The sequence below is a fragment of the Ranitomeya variabilis genome, chromosome 3 (genome assembly GCF_051348905.1).
Source record: "Ranitomeya variabilis isolate aRanVar5 chromosome 3, aRanVar5.hap1, whole genome shotgun sequence".
NCBI lineage: Eukaryota > Metazoa > Chordata > Amphibia > Anura > Dendrobatidae > Ranitomeya > Ranitomeya variabilis.
Window position 1 is genome coordinate 34,114,747 of NC_135234.1, and position 16,945 is coordinate 34,131,691.

The following is a 16,945-nucleotide window of genomic DNA, read 5'->3' on the forward strand; positions in this document are numbered from 1 at the left end:
TGGGGGCACTGCTGGGAGAACTGTAGTAGTGGGGGCCCTGCTGGGAGCTGTAGTGGGGGCACTGCTGGGAGGTGTAGTGGGGGCACTGCTGGGAGAGCTGTAGTGGGGGCACTGCTGAGAGAACTGTAGTAGTGGGGGCACCACTGGGAGAACTGTAGTAGTGGGGGCCCTGCTGGGAGCTGTGTAGTGGGGGCACAGCTGGGAGCTGTAGTGGGGGCACTGTGTGGAGGACATGAGAGCATTCTGCCACAAACATCCTCCCTCTTTCTCATCAACGAAACGTGAGAGACATAACAGAGCTAAAACCTGTGTATAACCACCACCCACAATGCAGTTCGCTTCTGTCCCCGTCTCTACGGCTATTTTCCGGAGCTCACTCCATAGAGTACAACGAGGGTTTGACTTCAACAAAATGGCCGCTGATTCCGCATTTTAGAGGTTTGTTTTGTGTGAAAGATCCAGCCCTGGAAGGAGGTGTCACTTGTGGTGGGAGGGATGAAGCTTGTGAAGTGGAACAACCACAGGCTGGTACAGCAGAGATCCGAGGAGGATGAGGCAGGGTATGGCGGGGACGCTCTTCACTCTGCTGCTGATTCTGCCTATGATGGCAGCCTGGTCGGAAGGTAAGTCACACTGACAATGTGGCGTGTTTACTGCCCTGTGCCCACTGTACTCCTGCCAGTCCCTGTGCAGTAAGTGACGCCACTGTGTGTATTAACCAATCACATTGCTGCTTCCATTATTCTCTTTAACGTGACAAAATGAAAGCTGCAATCTCATTGGCTGGTAGTTCGATGGCAAAATTGGAGCTTCCATATCAGCCAATTACATTGCTGCTTACATTCTCTTCTCTGACTTGATGAAATGAAAGCTGCAATCCTAGTGGTTCAAGTGAAATGTCCTCCAGGGTGTACGGGGCTTTCATTCTGAACTCCTTAGGCTACTTTCACACTAGCGTTAACTGCAATACGTCGCAAATGCAAATGCAAAAGTTCTTGCTGGATACGTTTTTTCGTCATAGACTAACATTAGCGACGCATTGCCAAACGGTGCGTCCGTTTTGCGACGCTTGGGCGTGTGGTAGCGGACCGTCGGGAGAAAAAAACGTTACATGTAACGTTTTTTGCTCCCGACGGTCCGCTTTTTCCGACCGCGCATGCGTGGCCGGAACTCCGCCCCCACCTCCCCGCACTTCCCCGCACCTCACAATGGGGCAGCGGATGCGTGGGAAAAATGCATCCGCTGCCCCCGTTGTGCGGAGGAGACCACGCTAGCGTCGGGAACGTCGGCCTGAGGCACCGCGACGGGTTGTTCCCGACGCTAGTGTGAAAGTAGCCTTAGGCTACTTTCACACTAGCGTTAACTGCATTCCGTCACAATGCGTCGTTTTGCCGAAAAAACGCATCCTGCAAAAGTGTTTGCAGGATGCGTTTTTTCACCATTGATTAACATGAAGCGACGCATTGTGACGGATTGCCACACGTCGCACCCGTCCTGCAACGGATGCGTCGTGCAGTGGCGGACCGTCGGGAGCAAAAAACGCTACATGTAACGTTTTTTGCTCACGACGGTCCGCTTTTTCCGACCGCGCATGCGCGGCCGGAACTCCGCCCCCACCTCCCCGCACTTCCCCGCACCTCACAATGGGGCAGCGGATGCGCTGGAAAAATGCATCCGCTGCCCCCGTTGTGCGGCGGGGACAACGCTAGCGTCGGGGACCTCGGCCCGACGCACGGCGACGGGCCGAGCCCGACGCTAGTGTGAAAGTAGCCTTAGGCCTCTTTCACACTTCAGTTGTTTGGCGTCAGTCTAAATCCACCATTTTCCTCAAAAAACGGATCCGTTTTTTTCCCCATAGACTTGCATTAGCGACGGATTGTGACGGATGGTCGTACGTTCCATCCGTCATGCGACGGATCCGTCAAAATTTGGCGGACGTCATCTAGACATTGACGGTCATTGCAACGTTTTTTGTCTGCGTTGAAATGGCGGATCGCGACGGATCCGTCGCGTCCGTCATTTCATAGAATGGCCACCCATGGGCGACGGATCCGTCGCGACCGTTATTTCGGCGGATCCGTCGCCCCAATCCGTTTTTTCAATTTTTTTCAATTGCGCATGCTCCTAAAAGTATATACAACCCCCGAGTAACGGATCCGTCAAAAAAACGGATCCGTTACATCCGTTTTTTCAACTATTGTGACGGATCCGTCGATCCGTCATTATGTCGGAAGTGACTGACGCCAAAAAACTGAAGTGTGAAAGAAGCCTTAGGCTTCTTTCACACTTCAGTCGTTTGGCGTCAGTCACTTCCGACAAAGTGACGGATCCGTCACAATTGTTGAAAAAAACAGATGTAACGGATCCGTTTTTTTGACGGATCCGTTACTCGGGGTTGTACATGCTTTTTGGAGCATGCGCAATTGAAAAAAAATGAAAAAACGGATTGGGGCGACGGATCCGTCGAAATAACGGTCCGTCGCCCATAGGTGGCCATTCTATGGAATGACGGACGCGACGGATCCGTCGCGATCCGTCATTTCAACAGAGACAAAAAACGTTGCAATGACCGTCAATGTCTACATGACGTCCGCTAAATTTTGACGGATCCGTCGCATGACGGATGGAACGGACGACCATCCGTCACAATCCGTCGCTAATGCAAGTCTATGGGGAAAAAAACGGATCCGTTGAAAAAAAAAAACGGACCCGTTTTTTGAGGAAAATGGCGGATTTAGACTGACGCCAAACAACTGAAGTGTGAAAGAGGCCTTAGTGACGGCCATTTGTGATGTCCCTATTAGTGATGAGCGAGTATACTCGTTGCTCAGGTGACCTCCGAGTATATGTGACTGCTCGGAGATTTAGTTTTTGTTGACACAGCTGCATAATTTACGGCTGTTAGCCAGCCTGAGTACATGTGGGGGTTGCCTGGTTGCTAGTGAATCCCCACATGTAATCAGGCTGGCTAGTAGCTGTAAATCATTCAGCTGCGGCGATGAAAACTAAATCTTCGAGCAGTTACAAATACTCAGAGGACCCCCGAGCAACGAGTATACTCGCTCATCACTAGTCCCCATAGGTCCCTACAAAGTGCAGCTCATCCTGCCAGTTGTATCTAAATCTGCAGCAGAATTGATGCTCTGCAATCCCAGCCATGCCGCACTGCACAAAATATATCATTATTCCATATTACATCTGCACCTAACAAGAAATATGACATTTTTTCTTTCATTTCGAAGCAAAAAAAACAAACACCACAGGCCTTAAACTGATTAAAAATAATGTTTGGGGAGAAAGTTCTGTGTCCAGAAATGAAAGTCACATTGAGTATGGGCCCTTGTCGGGGTAAGGGCCGCGGGGCCTGTGTCAGGAGGGTGGGGCCTGTGTCGGGGGAAGGGCCGTGGGGCCTGTGTCAGGAGGGTGGGGCCCATGTCGGGGTAAAGGCCGTGCGGGGCCCGTGTCGGGGTAAGGGCCGTGCGGGGCCCATGTCGCGGTAAGGGCCGTGCGGGGCCCGTGTCGGGGTAAGGGCCGTGCGGGGCCCGTGTCGGGGTAAGGGCCGTGCGGGGCCCGTGTCGGGGTAAGGGCCGTGCGGGGCCCGTGTCGGGGTAAGGGCCGTGCGGGGCCCGTGTCGGGGTAAGGGCCGTGCGGGGCCCGTGTCGGGGTAAGGGCCGTGCGGGGCCCGTGTCGGGGTAAGGGCCGTGCGGGGCCCGTGTCGGGGTAAGGGCCGTGCGGGGCCCGTGTCGGGGTAAGGGCCGTGCGGGGCCCGTGTCGGGGTAAGGGCCGTGCGGGGCCCGTGTCGGGGTAAGGGCCGTGCGGGGCCCGTGTCGGGGTAAGGGCCGTGCGGGGTCCGTGTCGGGGTAAGGGCCGTGTGGGACCCCTGCCAGTGGCCTGTGTTGGGGGTCAGGACCGGCTTCCCGTTGATGCCGCAGACTCCTCAGTGTGGGCCCCTCTTGGGTTCATAGCTTTCCCCTCTCACCTTCCAGAAGTTACTACGTTTGCTTTTGTTTTTAGGTCTGTGGCGTTGTATCAGGGTTGTTGTTTTTTTTTTTTTTTTACAGTACTTTATTTCTTTTTTTATTCCATTTTTTGAGTGGATGAAGGCAAAGGGAATAATTTATTTATTTTTTCCCCCATTTCATCGTTCACCGTATGAGATAAATATTCTACTATTTTATTCGTTCAGACAGGTTACACAGGCCGCAGATTTATTTATTTATTCAGATTTCAGTTCCATTCTGGGAAACATGGGGGTGATAGAAGGTACATATATATTTATTTATTTATTTTTTACCTACTTTTTTTAATTTTATTTTGACTGTATCTTAGCGGGCAGGAATCTGCGATCACTTGGTGGCTTGTACGATGCGCTGCAATAATGTGATATTGTAAAATCACCCATCCTCTATGAAACCCCCCACAGGCAAGCGTGGCAGACATGAGGGGCCTTCATTGGGGGGGGCAATGTCATTGGAAGGGATGCCGCTCCCCAGTTCCAACCTCTTAGATGCGCTGTTACGTTTGACAGAGGGATCTAAGACATTAATCCCACCCAAGAAGTTTTGCTTCAAGGTGGGCACAATTTCCTGACCCATTGCTGCAGGAATCCTCACCTGTCCGCACACAGCACTCTGACTCCCCTCTTAGGTCCTGTCCAAGGAGAACCCCCCCCCACAAAAAAAAATAGAATTGTATTTATTTATTTATTGCAAAAAAAATAAAAATAAAAATCAGCGCCTCATACCAGTTGGTCAAGGAATTCTGTATTAAATACATTTTTTTTTCTCAGCAGTAATATAGAAACAGCTGCAGCTTCACAGATGTATTTCACTCGGCTGCTTCTTATTTTTCTTTCTTCCTGTGCCAATGCTGAGACCTTATTTCCTCGGTGACCACACACACGTCTCGCCTTCCTGTATTTTGAGCTTTTTGTCTTTTTTTTTCCCCCATCGTTCACCACACTGGCATTATGTAAAGCACCCTACGCGAAATTTATCAAAACTGTCCAAGAGGAAATCCAATTTTTACCCGTAGCAAAAAAAAAATCGTTGCACATTATTATTATTATTTATTTTTAATGACTCCATTCATTTTCCCATGTGATGTAGTGAAACGTGGGAGTGAAAATAATCCAAGTGTGATAAAATTGTGGAAAAATAGAAAACTGCAGATTTTTTTTAATTTTTTTACAACCTTCCTTGTGCTGTAAAAATAATCTGTAAATATGATTCTCCAGGTCAGTACCATTACAGCAATACCAATCCTGTACAGTTTTGCTTTTTTATGAGTAGTTTAAAAAAAAATATACATAATATATAAATAAAATACATGAAAGTGTATAATATTTTAATAAAATATATCATATTTTTTGGAGATCGGAAACATTTTTTAGTTTTTACGCTGGTGTTTTTATTAACTTTTTGGGGTACAGATGACGTTTTGATCACAACGCATTTTTTTGGCCACTGTTAAGGTGAAGGGGGAAAAAAAAAAGATCGATTCCGTCTTGGTTTCTTTTTTCTTTTTTTTGGCCATCAAAGTCCATTAACATTTTGAGATAGATATAGATATATATATATATATATATATATATATATATATATATATATATATATATATATATATATATATATATATATATATATATATATATATATATATATATATATACGATAACATTATTTAACTCGTATATTGAACAACAAAGAGAAAAAAAAATGGAAAACGCCAGAATTTCCGTTATCTTATTCACTGCACTTCCCCAAAAATGCAATAAAATACGATCATGGCGTAATACTAATAATCAAAAAAAAATGTTCCCGATGTCGACACAAGCAAAGGTTTTTTTTTTACCAATTTGTTGTTTTTTTGTTTTTTCTATTTGGTATTGCCGTACCTGTACTGGCCTAAAAATTCAGGTCGAAATTTTAATTTATTTTTTTTAACCATTTCTTCTCATCGATTTTTCCTTCTCCCCAGCCAACTTTCAGTAAATTATACGGTAAAATAAATAGTTTCATTCAAAACTACAACTCATCCGGCACACAACATCTCGATAAAAAAAAAAATACAGAAAGAAAGTTACAACCCTTGGAAGAAGGGGAGATAGAACAAAAAGAAGCAAAAATCGTCCGGTGGTTTGGCAGGGATAAGACGTCGTCCACTTCTGGTTTTGCAGCCTCTGAGTCATCTCTTTGGCGCTGATCCCTGTGAGTGGAATTCCCCCGCTGTCAGTTTCCCTTTTTGTTTTCACTTCTGTGGTTTCCGTGATAAAACTACATAAGAAGGTAACAAGGGTTTATTATTATTATTATCATCACTTCTGGGTTTAGTGCGGCCTCCAGTCTATGGGGCAGATACATAATCCTTGTGTCCTCCCTCGTGTCTGCACTTTATGTCGTGCTGTGATGAGAGCCGGCGGAGTTTATCACTTCTGAACAGCAGTAGGGCCGGGCATAATTGGGTATTTGCCCAGAATTATCACACATTGCCATGGACCACACGCCCTATATGTTTTTATAGGGGTTATCCATCTATGCAGTATTATTGTTAGGGCGGGTGCAGACGTCTCATCGGAGAAAAGCTGGTTAGCGTTTGATCCAATTCTCTCGGATGAGGAGAAGGCGGAGAAAAAAAAAATTGTCTCCTTCTCCATTTTGTCAGTGGAAATCGAACTGCACTCAGATGTCATCCGAGTGCAGTCTGCTTGTTGTGCTCAGACTGGCCGGCGGCTCTTCTCACCCGAGCATCATGGCTCCATGTAATTCTATGCAGCTGTCGTGCTCGGACTGGCCAGCGGCTCTCCTGACCTGAGCGTCATGGTTCCATGTAATTCTGTATCCTGCTTATTGATCGTTTCCATGTAACAATGCAATATTTTTTTTTCCCATAGGTTACATTGACAATAAATGGAAAAGAATGTCATTTTTAGACTAAACAAAAAATTCTTATTTTGCAGATGAGAAAACCATTGAAATTTCTATCTCCAGAACTCCCGACGGCTTTCAGGTGACGTTGGACTGGGACGACCAGTGTCTGACGGATGAAAGAAGCGTCACCTTTACAGCTGTTTATCACAAGTATGTTCTTTGCCGCTTTTCTGTTTGTTGTAGAAGAGTCCGAGAATTTGGTGAAAATGGCGACAATCTTTTCAGTTACTAAACGGTGGGGGGCGCAGAGTCTTTAGGTATTGAAGTATCACGTAAATTGTACAATATTATCCTCGTAAAAAAAAAAATTGGTTTGTTGCCATATTTCGAGAAACATAAATTTTTATTTTTCAGTCGATAGTTATAGGACAAATTTTTTTTTGTAATTTTTTTGGCGGTACGACCTGTGGTTTTGATTTGTACCAATTTGAGAGGTGTTACGACTTTTTGATCTATTTTTATTACTGATTTTTTTGGAAGGGGGGAGGAGGATGAAGGAAGCGTAAAACAGCAATTCTGCTATTTAAGATTATTTCTTTTGAATTAAAAAAAAAAAAGTTCCTAAAATTTTTTTTTATATATATATAGTACAGACCAAAAGTTTGGACACACCTTCTCATTTAAAGATTTTTCTGTATTTTCATGACTATGAGAATTGTACATTCACACTGAAGGCATCAAAACTATGAATTAACACATGTGGAATTATATACTTAACAAAAAAGTGTGAAACAACTGAAATTATGTCTTATATTCTAGGTTCTTCTAAGTAGCCACCTTTTGCTTTGATGACTGCTTTGCACACTCTTGGCATTCTCTTGATGAGCTTCAAGAGGTAGACACGGGAATCCTTAATTACAGCCAATCACATAGTACTTTCATAAAGCGCAGTACATCATAGCATATTATACAGTCATCAAGGCGCACTATTTCATATTTCCATTTTCTATAGTTTACATAAAGTTCACAAGTGCCAAAGTGTTCCGTGCTCACATAGATGAACAATACATTCATTGTTACTCTTCAGATCACACGATTACTGTGTAGCTCATCGCTCTATTCTATATTGTACTTCCTCTTACCCCAGGGAACACGTGTTTGTTCATGGAGGACACCAAACTCTTTGCTCATGCCCAGGCGCGTCATCACTGAGTAACGGGTTACCGGCCAATAATATGTCGTGTGTGGCATTTTTCGGGCTGCATATGCGCATTGTTTTGCCATATTTGTTGAGGCATTTTCAAAGGCGATATATATCTCATTATTTAGCATATTTAAAGGGCTCCACGGTGCCGGTACTGCAGCGCCCTATGCCACCATATTAAATTATTTGAGATCTATCCACAGACAAAACTCCCAAGTTATTTGATTTTCTTATTGTTTATATTTTAGACTTATTCTGATATTGGAAATACTGTGCAATGTGCTCGTCACCACATGGACGTCATAGGTGCATAATCCCACCCTGACTCAGCGGACGGCACCTTGCTCATGTTGTCTCCGGCAGTCATATAGTGGCCAAATATTGCAAATGACCCTCGCGGACCAATTGCAACAACTAAAGGCAGTCACACCATTGTCCCGGCCAATTCATGTGTGCCCATCAACCACGGCAAGGTGATCTCCCTCTGATGGGTCCTACTCTACCGTACATGCCACCAGCCTACAACTATGGACAAAACATGTCACTCTGGGCTAAACCTACAATTTATGGGCAGGTAGAGTTGATTACCGCCACGTGCAAGGTCAATGGGAGGAGTGCAAGATCAGTCTGGATGCAGCCACATCCAATAACTAAGTAGAGAAAAAAAGCCAACCAGCACTCCTAATGTGAACACGTGCAAAGCTGCAAACTGCATCATATAGATAACAAAGAACACAGCAGCACATGTACATGTAATCAACTCCACCTGCCCATAAATTGTAGGTTTAGCCCAGAGTGACATGTTTTGTTCATAGTTGTAGGCTGGTGGCCCAAAAGTGGCATGTACGGTAGAGTAGGACCCATCAGGGGGAGATCACCTTGCCGTGGTTGATGGGCACACATGAATTGGCCAATTTATGCACTAAGAATCTTCATTTCATCTATTACTGTAAGTTTTATGAAATTTTTTTTTTTTGAATAAATTTGTGAAAAATATTTTTTAAGAAGTATAGTCCATATTGAATATTTGTCTGTGTCTTCACATGGCCTAGATTCATGTACATGTGCTGCTGTGTTCTTTTTTATCTATATGATGCAGTTTGCAGCTTTGCACGTGTTCACATTAGGAGTGCTGGTTGGTTTTCTCTCTCTCTCTCTCTCTCTCTCTCTCTCTCTCTCTCTCTCTCTCTCTCTCTCTCTCTCTCTCTCTCTCTCTCTCTCTCTCTCTCTCTCTCTCTCTCTCTCTCTCTCTCTCATCGTACATACATACATATGTTATTTGTTATTTCTGTGTGAACTAAAAGCCTAAGGGTATGTGCACACGTTTCGGATTATTTGCGTTTTTTGCGCATTTTTTCGGCGGCTTTCCGCTGCACAAACGCTTAAAAAACCCATACATTAACCATCCCATTATTTTTAATGGTTTCCGCAATTTTTGTGCACATGTTGCGTTTTTTTCAGCAAAAAAAAATGCATGCGGAAAAATACGCAGCATGTTCATTAATTTTGCGGATTTCCCACTATATTATTGCACTAGCTGTTTCCAGCCAGCTAACGCTCGGCATGCTCATTGCTATCTAATTGACGCTGCTAGTGATTAAACTAAAGTAAATAATGACAACATTGAATAGCGCTTACACAGGTGGTAAATTAACTTAAAATGAAGTTAATAATAATAATAATAATAATAATTAAAAATCAGAATAATACTAATATATTTTATTCACAGTGTAAAATCAAAAGCAAACTGGATTCGTGTGGTAATGTGTAAGGACGGAGCCTCGTGTGGTAATGTGTGGGGATGCAGCCTCATGTGGTAATGTGTGAGGATGGAGCCTCATGTGGTAATGTGGAGGGATGGAGCCTCATGTGGTAATGTGTGGGGACGCAGCCTCGTGTGGTAATGTGTGAGGACGGAGCCTCGTGTGGTAATGTGTGGGGACGCAGCCTCGTGTGGTAATGTGTGAGGACGGAGCCTCGTGTGGTAATGTGTGGGGATGCAGCCTCATGTGGTAATGTGTGGGGACAGAGCCTCGTGTGGTAATGTGGAGGGACGGAGCCTCATGTGGTAATGTGTGGGGACGCAGCCTCATGTGGTAATGTGTGAGGATGGAGCCTCATGTGGTAATGTGTGGGGACGCAGCCTCATGTGGTAATGTGTGAGGATGGAGCCTCGTGTGGTAATGTGTGAGGACGGAGCCTCGTGTGGTAATGTGTGAGGACGGAGCCTCGTGTGGTAATGTGTGAGGACGGAGCCTCGTGTGGTAATGTGTGAGGATGGAGCCTCGTGTGGTAATGTGTGGGGACGGAGCCTCGTGTGGTAATGTGTGAGGATGGAGCCTCGTGTGGTAATGTGTGGGGACGCAGCCTCATGTGGTAATGTGTGAGGATGGAGCCTCGTGTGGTAATGTGTGAGGACGGAGCCTCGTGGTAATGTGTGGGGATGCAGCCTCATGTGGTAATGTGTGAGGACGCAGCCTCGTGTGGTAATGTGTGGGGATGGAGCCTCGTGTGGTAATGTGGGGGGGCGGGATTATGTGTGGTAATATGGTGGGGGGCAGGATTATGTGTGGTAATGTGGTGGGGGGACGGAGCCTCGTGTGGTAATGTGGTGGGGGGCGGGATTATGTGTGGTGATGTGGTGGGGGTGGGATTGTGTGGTAATATGGTGGGGGGCAGGATTATGTGTGGTAATGTGGTGGGGGTGCGGGATTGTGTGTGGTAATGTGGTGGGGGAGGGATTATGTGTGGTAATGTGGGGGGGAGGGATTATGTGTGGTAATGTGGTGGGGAGGGATTATGTGTGGTAATGTGGTGGGGGCGGGATTATGTGTGGTGATGTGGTGGGGGTGGGATTGTGTGGTAATATGGTGGGGGGCAGGATTATGTGTGGTAATGTGGTGGGGGTGCGGGATTGTGTGTGGTAATGTGGTGGGGGAGGGATTATGTGTGGTGATGTGGTGGGGGTGGGATTGTGTGGTAATATGGTGGGGGGCAGGATTATGTGTGGTAATGTAGTGGGGGTGCGGGATTGTGTGTGGTAATGTGGGGGGGAGGGATTATGTGTGGTAATGTGGTGGGGGCGGGATTATGTGTGGTAATGGGGTGGGGGGGGGCAGGATTGTGTGTGGTAATGTGGGGGGCAGGATTGTGTGTGGTAATGTGGGGGGGTGGGATTATGTGTGGTAATGGGGTGGGGGGCAGGATTGTGTGGTGATGTGTGTATGGCGGAGCTACTGTGCAGGGGGCGGGATTAGAGAGTAATCACGATGCCTCATATATATATATAGATTGGGAACCTCCGGAAAAAAGCGCAAAAAATCCGCACAAAAAAACGCGATAAAAACGCGTGCAGAATTCCTGCGGAAAACCTCCGGATTTTCTCAGGAAATTTCTGCATACTTTCCGGACGTGTGCACATAGCTTTAAAGAAATCATAGTACTGTATGTATCTCATATGGTGAAATGGGGAAAAAAAAATCAACGTAAATGTTCAATTTGCCTCCTAAAAAGAATGAGATAAAGATCAGCAATTGGTATTGACCGCACAATATACGTAATTAAATGTACGTCTCGCCCTGTAAGTATGAAAAAAAAGAAAAAAAGAAAAGCCCAGGTATAACTTTGTCAACAGAAAAATAATAAGTCACACTAGCACAGAAGAGACAAATTGTATTGGCGGTGTGCAGCGTGATGGCGGCCCGGGGCACCAGTGCAGGGAGGGCCATAGATGGCGCATCGTTCCTCCAGTGATGGGCGCCCTCTTGATTTCTTTTTAAGGTTAGGAGCGCCGGACAATGATTCCCAGACGTGTGACATTTCTGGCGACTGCTCCTGTCGGATCCCGTCTGCTGCACTCGATCGCAGCCATAACTATACTCTGTGGGTCACTGCTACAACTCCCCATGGGGAAATCCCACCAGCCTCCCAAGACTTTGATCCCAACAGGAGTAAGTAGATTTTATTCTGAAGATGGTCATTTTTCTTTGAATATTTCCATTGTCCAGAGCTGCACTTTGTGCTCCTGAGCCGCCCCTCCTTTTTGATTTACCACTTTCTAGGATCTCTCCTGTATTGGCCAGCGCTGCATGAAATCTAAGCCGATGCTCCTCCGCCGGGGTCAGCGCCGGCTCTCCACTGCTGCTGTAGTCTCCGAGCTCAGCTCAGTGATTGGCTGCAGCGGTGATGTGGGTTCACTACAGCCAAAATACAGAGACTGCAGTAATGGTGGGGACTGTGCCCTGATTTTATAAGGGTTCATTCAGACGTCGGTGACCATTCATCAGTGCGATCCTACAGAGAAAAACTATGAATGAAAGATTGTCATCTGGCCGGTATTTTGGAGACACCCCTGGTTTGTGCAAAAAAATAAAAATACTGATTAACAATTACTGAGGTCTGAGTGAGCCCTTATTCTTACATAACGCTGACTAATAACTGGGAGTGAAAACGGTTTACACACACCGGCTTTTAAATTCCCAACGACTCGCCATGGTTTTCAAGCAGAAGATGCGTCAGAAAACTCCTTCATGATTTTCCGATTTTTTTTTTTCATTTTTTGAAGAGCCATAGCTTTGTTTTTTTTTTTAAATTATTATTATTATTATTAAAAAAAAAGCAATTCCACAATAGTTTTTTTTTAATATATTTACAATTTTCGCTATATGGTAAAAGTGACGAAATTTTGGAAAATTGTATGAAAACGTGCTGGGATAAGGTGTTACCCGCCATGCCCGGGTGCTAACCACCAATATGGAGACTGCAGTCCACCATGGTCCGGGGGAAGTGAACACTGCGGCTCCATTCGGGATTGATGAAGGTAGCAGAGTCCCATAGATGTAAATGGCGCGGCAGGGGTCCTACTCCACCAGGCATCTCCAGGAGAAAAGGTGTTCAGCACCCCCCGTTCTAGGGAGCAGTGGACGTTCTCAGCGATGCATTTTGTATCCAGTTTTATTTAGCATTTTACAAGGTTTTCCGGTCCATAGTGATCTGTCCTGAGCTTTCCTGATATTTTAGCTCAGTCACACTGTCCTGCAGTACCCGGCAAAGCCACAATGTCCTGTGCGGCGCTGTAGCAGTAGAAGTATAGAGGAAGCGGCGCTTTTGTTTTTTTTTTAAATAAATTTACAATCTAACACATTTTAATCTTGCACATTTCACCAGAGACTAAACCTCCGCCCGATTTCCACATCACGTCTGCAGACGCGTTGGTCGTAGTATCAATCCAAGAGGAATCTCCCTATGGCAAAGAATATAACATAAGTCTCAGAAGAAACAATTCCTCCGAGGAGGTTAGTGGCTCACGCCTGCTTGTACCTTTTTAGAACGTTGATTGTACCGACGTAATAATAATGGCGGATCTGAAAAGTCTGCGACTGCCACAATGAAGGCTGCCGGGAGGAGGGTATATGCACACGTTATAGGTTTACCTGTGGAGTTTTCTGCGCAGAATCTTCCTCTCTTGGCAGAAAACGCAGGTAAAAATCCACGCTGATTTGATGCGTTTTTTATGCTGATTTGTATGGGTTTTTGTAAGCTAAATAAAGATCTATTATTTAACAAAAAAAAAAAGAATTGTGATGTAATTTCTTGTCCAACCTCTTCATTTACATACTCCAATGAAGAATAATGTTTACACACACAGAAAGATAGATAATAGATCGATCTATAGATAGATGATGGATAATACCAAGCCCGATGTTTAGTAATGAACATAATAAAATGGTACATAAAGAGTTAAATTAAGACACACACAATCTGCATTGGGGTATGTTCCCACAGTCCGGATATGCAGCGCTTTGGACTCAGCAGATACCCGCTCCTCCCAAAGCACTGCCAGCTTTTGTACGCTCGGTGATTCCGCATGTATCTTTCCATCCTCATTTAAACATGCCATCATAACCCCTTTACTTAAAAAGCCATCCCTGGACCAGAACTGCACTGCTAACTACAGACCTGTCTCTAACCTTACGTTCATCTCTAAACGCCTGGAACGCCTGGTCCACTCCCGTCTAATCCGCTATCTCTCGGATAACTCTCTTCTCGACCCCTTACAATCTGGTTTCCGCTCTTTACACTCCACTGAAACTGCCCTCACTAAAGTCTCTAATGACCTACTAACAGCTAAATCCAAAGGTCATTGCTCTCTGCTGATTCTCCTAAATCTATCTGCCGCATTTAACACTGTGGATCACCAGCTCCTTCTCACTATGCTCCGCTCCATCGGCCTCAAGGACACCGTTCTCTCCTGGTTCTCCTCCTACCTATCTGACCGCTCCTTCACTGTATCTTTTGCCGGCTCCTCTTCCTCTCCTCGTCCCCTTACTATCGGGGTTCCGCAGGGCTCAGTCCTAGGCCCCCTCCTCTTCTCTCTATACACTGCCCCTATTGGACAAACAATCAGCAGATTTGGGTTCCAGTATCATCTCTATGCTGATGACACCCAATTATACACTTCTTCCCCTGACATCACCCCCACTCTAATTCAAAATACCAAGGATTGTCTGTCTGCTGTCTCTAACATCATGTCCTCCCTCTATCTGAAACTAAATCTCTCCAAAACGGAACTTCTTGTGTTTCTCCCCTCTACTAACCTCACTCTACCCAACATCGAAATTACTCTGGAGGGTTCAACCACAACTCCCAAGCAGCATGCCCGCTGTCTTGGGGTCATATTCGACACCAAACTTTCCTTTACTCCCTCTATCCGATCACTCACTCGCTCCTGTCACCTGCATCTTAAAAACATCTCCAGAATCCGACCTTTTCTCACCGTTGAAACTGCTAAGACTCTTACTGTCGCTCTTATTCATTCCCGTCTGGACTACTGCAACTCTCTTCTGATCGGTCTCCCTCTTACCAAACTTTCTCCTCTCCAATCCATCTTGAATGCGGCAGCCAGGGTCATATTTCTGTCCAGCCGCTTCACCGATGCCTCCATCTTGTGCCAGTCATTACACTGGCTACCCATTCGCTACAGGGTCCAGTATAACCTCATCTCTCACCCACAAAGCTCTCCACAGTTCTGCACCGTCTTATATCTCCTCTCTCATCTCTATCGCCCTACACGTGCCCTCCGTTCTACAAATGACCTAAGACTAAGGGTACCGTCACACAGTGCAATTTTGATCGCTACGACGGCACGATTCGTGACGTTGCAGCGTCGTATGATTATCGCTCCAGCGTCGTAGACTGCGGTCACACGTTGCAATCACGGCGCTGGAGCGATGCCGAAGTCCCCGGGTAACCAGGGTAAACATCGGGTTACTAAGCGCAGGGCCGCGCTTAGTAACCCGATGTTTACCGTGGTTACCAGCGTAAAAGTAAACAAAAACAAACCGTACATACTCACCATCTGATGTCCGTCAGGTCCCTTGCCGTCCGCTTCCTGCTCTGACTGAGATCCGGCCGTACAGTGAGAGCAGAGCGCAGCGGTGACGTCACCGCTGTGATCTGCTCTCACTTTCCGGCCGGCAGACAGTCAGAGCAGGAAGCAGACGGCAAGGGACCTGACTGACATCAGATGGTGAGTATGTAGTGTTTGTTTTTGTTTACTTTTACGCTGGTAACCACAGTAAACATCGGGTTACTAAGCGCGGCCCTGCGCTTAGTAACCCGATGTTTACCCTGGTTACCAGCGAACGCATCGCTGGATCGCTGTCACACACAACAATCCAGCGATGACAGCGGGAGATCCAGCGACGAAAGAAAGTTTCAAACGATCTGCTACGACGTACGATTCTCAGCAGGGTCCCTGATCGCTGCTGCGTGTCAGACACTGCGATATCGTAACGATATCGCTAGAACGTCACGAATCGTGCCGTCGTAGCGATCAAAATTGCACTGTGTGACAGTACCCTTACATCCCCTGTAATCCGAACCTCGCACCTCCGTCTCCAAGACTTCTCTCGTGCTGCACCAGCTCTCTGGAATGCACTTCCCCAGACGATCAGACTGATACCTAGCCCCGACCTATTCAAGCGCGCTCTAAAAACCCATCTCTTCAAACAAGCCTACCACATCAACTATTCAGTAAACTAACTTTGTCCTGTTCCCTCCTTCCAAATATCACTCTGAATCTGCACCCTACTATTCATCTGTCTCCACACCCTCCATGCACACGATAACTGCACTTGATACTTGACTCTTGCACTTAAACACACAGGCTGATGACCGGATCATGCAGCTTTATATGAAAATCCCTATTTATTATAATTGCCAGACCTGAAATAACGAGCACTTTTCACCTATTGTGTCCCCCCATTTCCTTGTAGATTGTAAGCTTGCGAGCAGGGACCTCACCCCTAATGTCACTGTTTAAATTGTCTTAACTTGTATTGAATTTATTGTCTGTATAAGTCCCCGCTTAATTGTAAAGTGCTGAGGAATATGTTGGCGCTATATAAATAAAAATTATTATTATTATGTGTTCATTGAATCACCGTATCCAATCCATAGACTGTGTAATTTATCTTGGGGAGACTGAGTGTCTCCACAAGATAAATAAACATGCTGCGGTCTATAAAGACGCACCGCATGTGCGTATACGCAGGTCTTCCCCCTGCATCTTTGAACGCATAGTGCAGATGGGTTTTCATAAAATCCCCTCCACTATGCTGGAACATTTGGACGCTGCGGCTGTACGCTGTGGCCAACCCGCAGCAAATACTGACTGTGGAAACATACCTTAAGGCCAGGGTCACACTTGCAAGAAACTCGTGCAAGTCTTTTGCGTCAATTCCCGGCACTGCCACCAGCACTCGGACTGGAGCGTTCAGCTACATAGAAATACATACAGCCGCACACTCCGGTCCTGAGTGCCGGCAGCAGTGCCGGGTATTGAGGTGCGAGTTTCTTGCAAGTGTGACCC

At 46.0% G+C, this 16,945-nt stretch overlaps 1 protein-coding gene across 1 annotated transcript in view; it reads left to right on the forward strand.

The window, feature by feature from the left end:
• Window positions 1-466: 466 nt before the first annotated feature.
• The window catches only part of LOC143815086 (interferon alpha/beta receptor 1-like), a 41,581-nt gene continuing 25,102 nt past the window's right edge, over window positions 467-16,945 (forward strand). Inside the window, exons 1-4 of the mRNA XM_077293933.1 lie at window positions 467-623; window positions 6,959-7,079; window positions 11,854-12,023; window positions 13,240-13,367. Coding sequence (XP_077150048.1) covers window positions 551-623; window positions 6,959-7,079; window positions 11,854-12,023; window positions 13,240-13,367 — 492 coding nt within the window. The 5' untranslated portion in view covers window positions 467-550. The remainder of the gene's footprint in view (window positions 624-6,958; window positions 7,080-11,853; window positions 12,024-13,239; window positions 13,368-16,945) is intronic.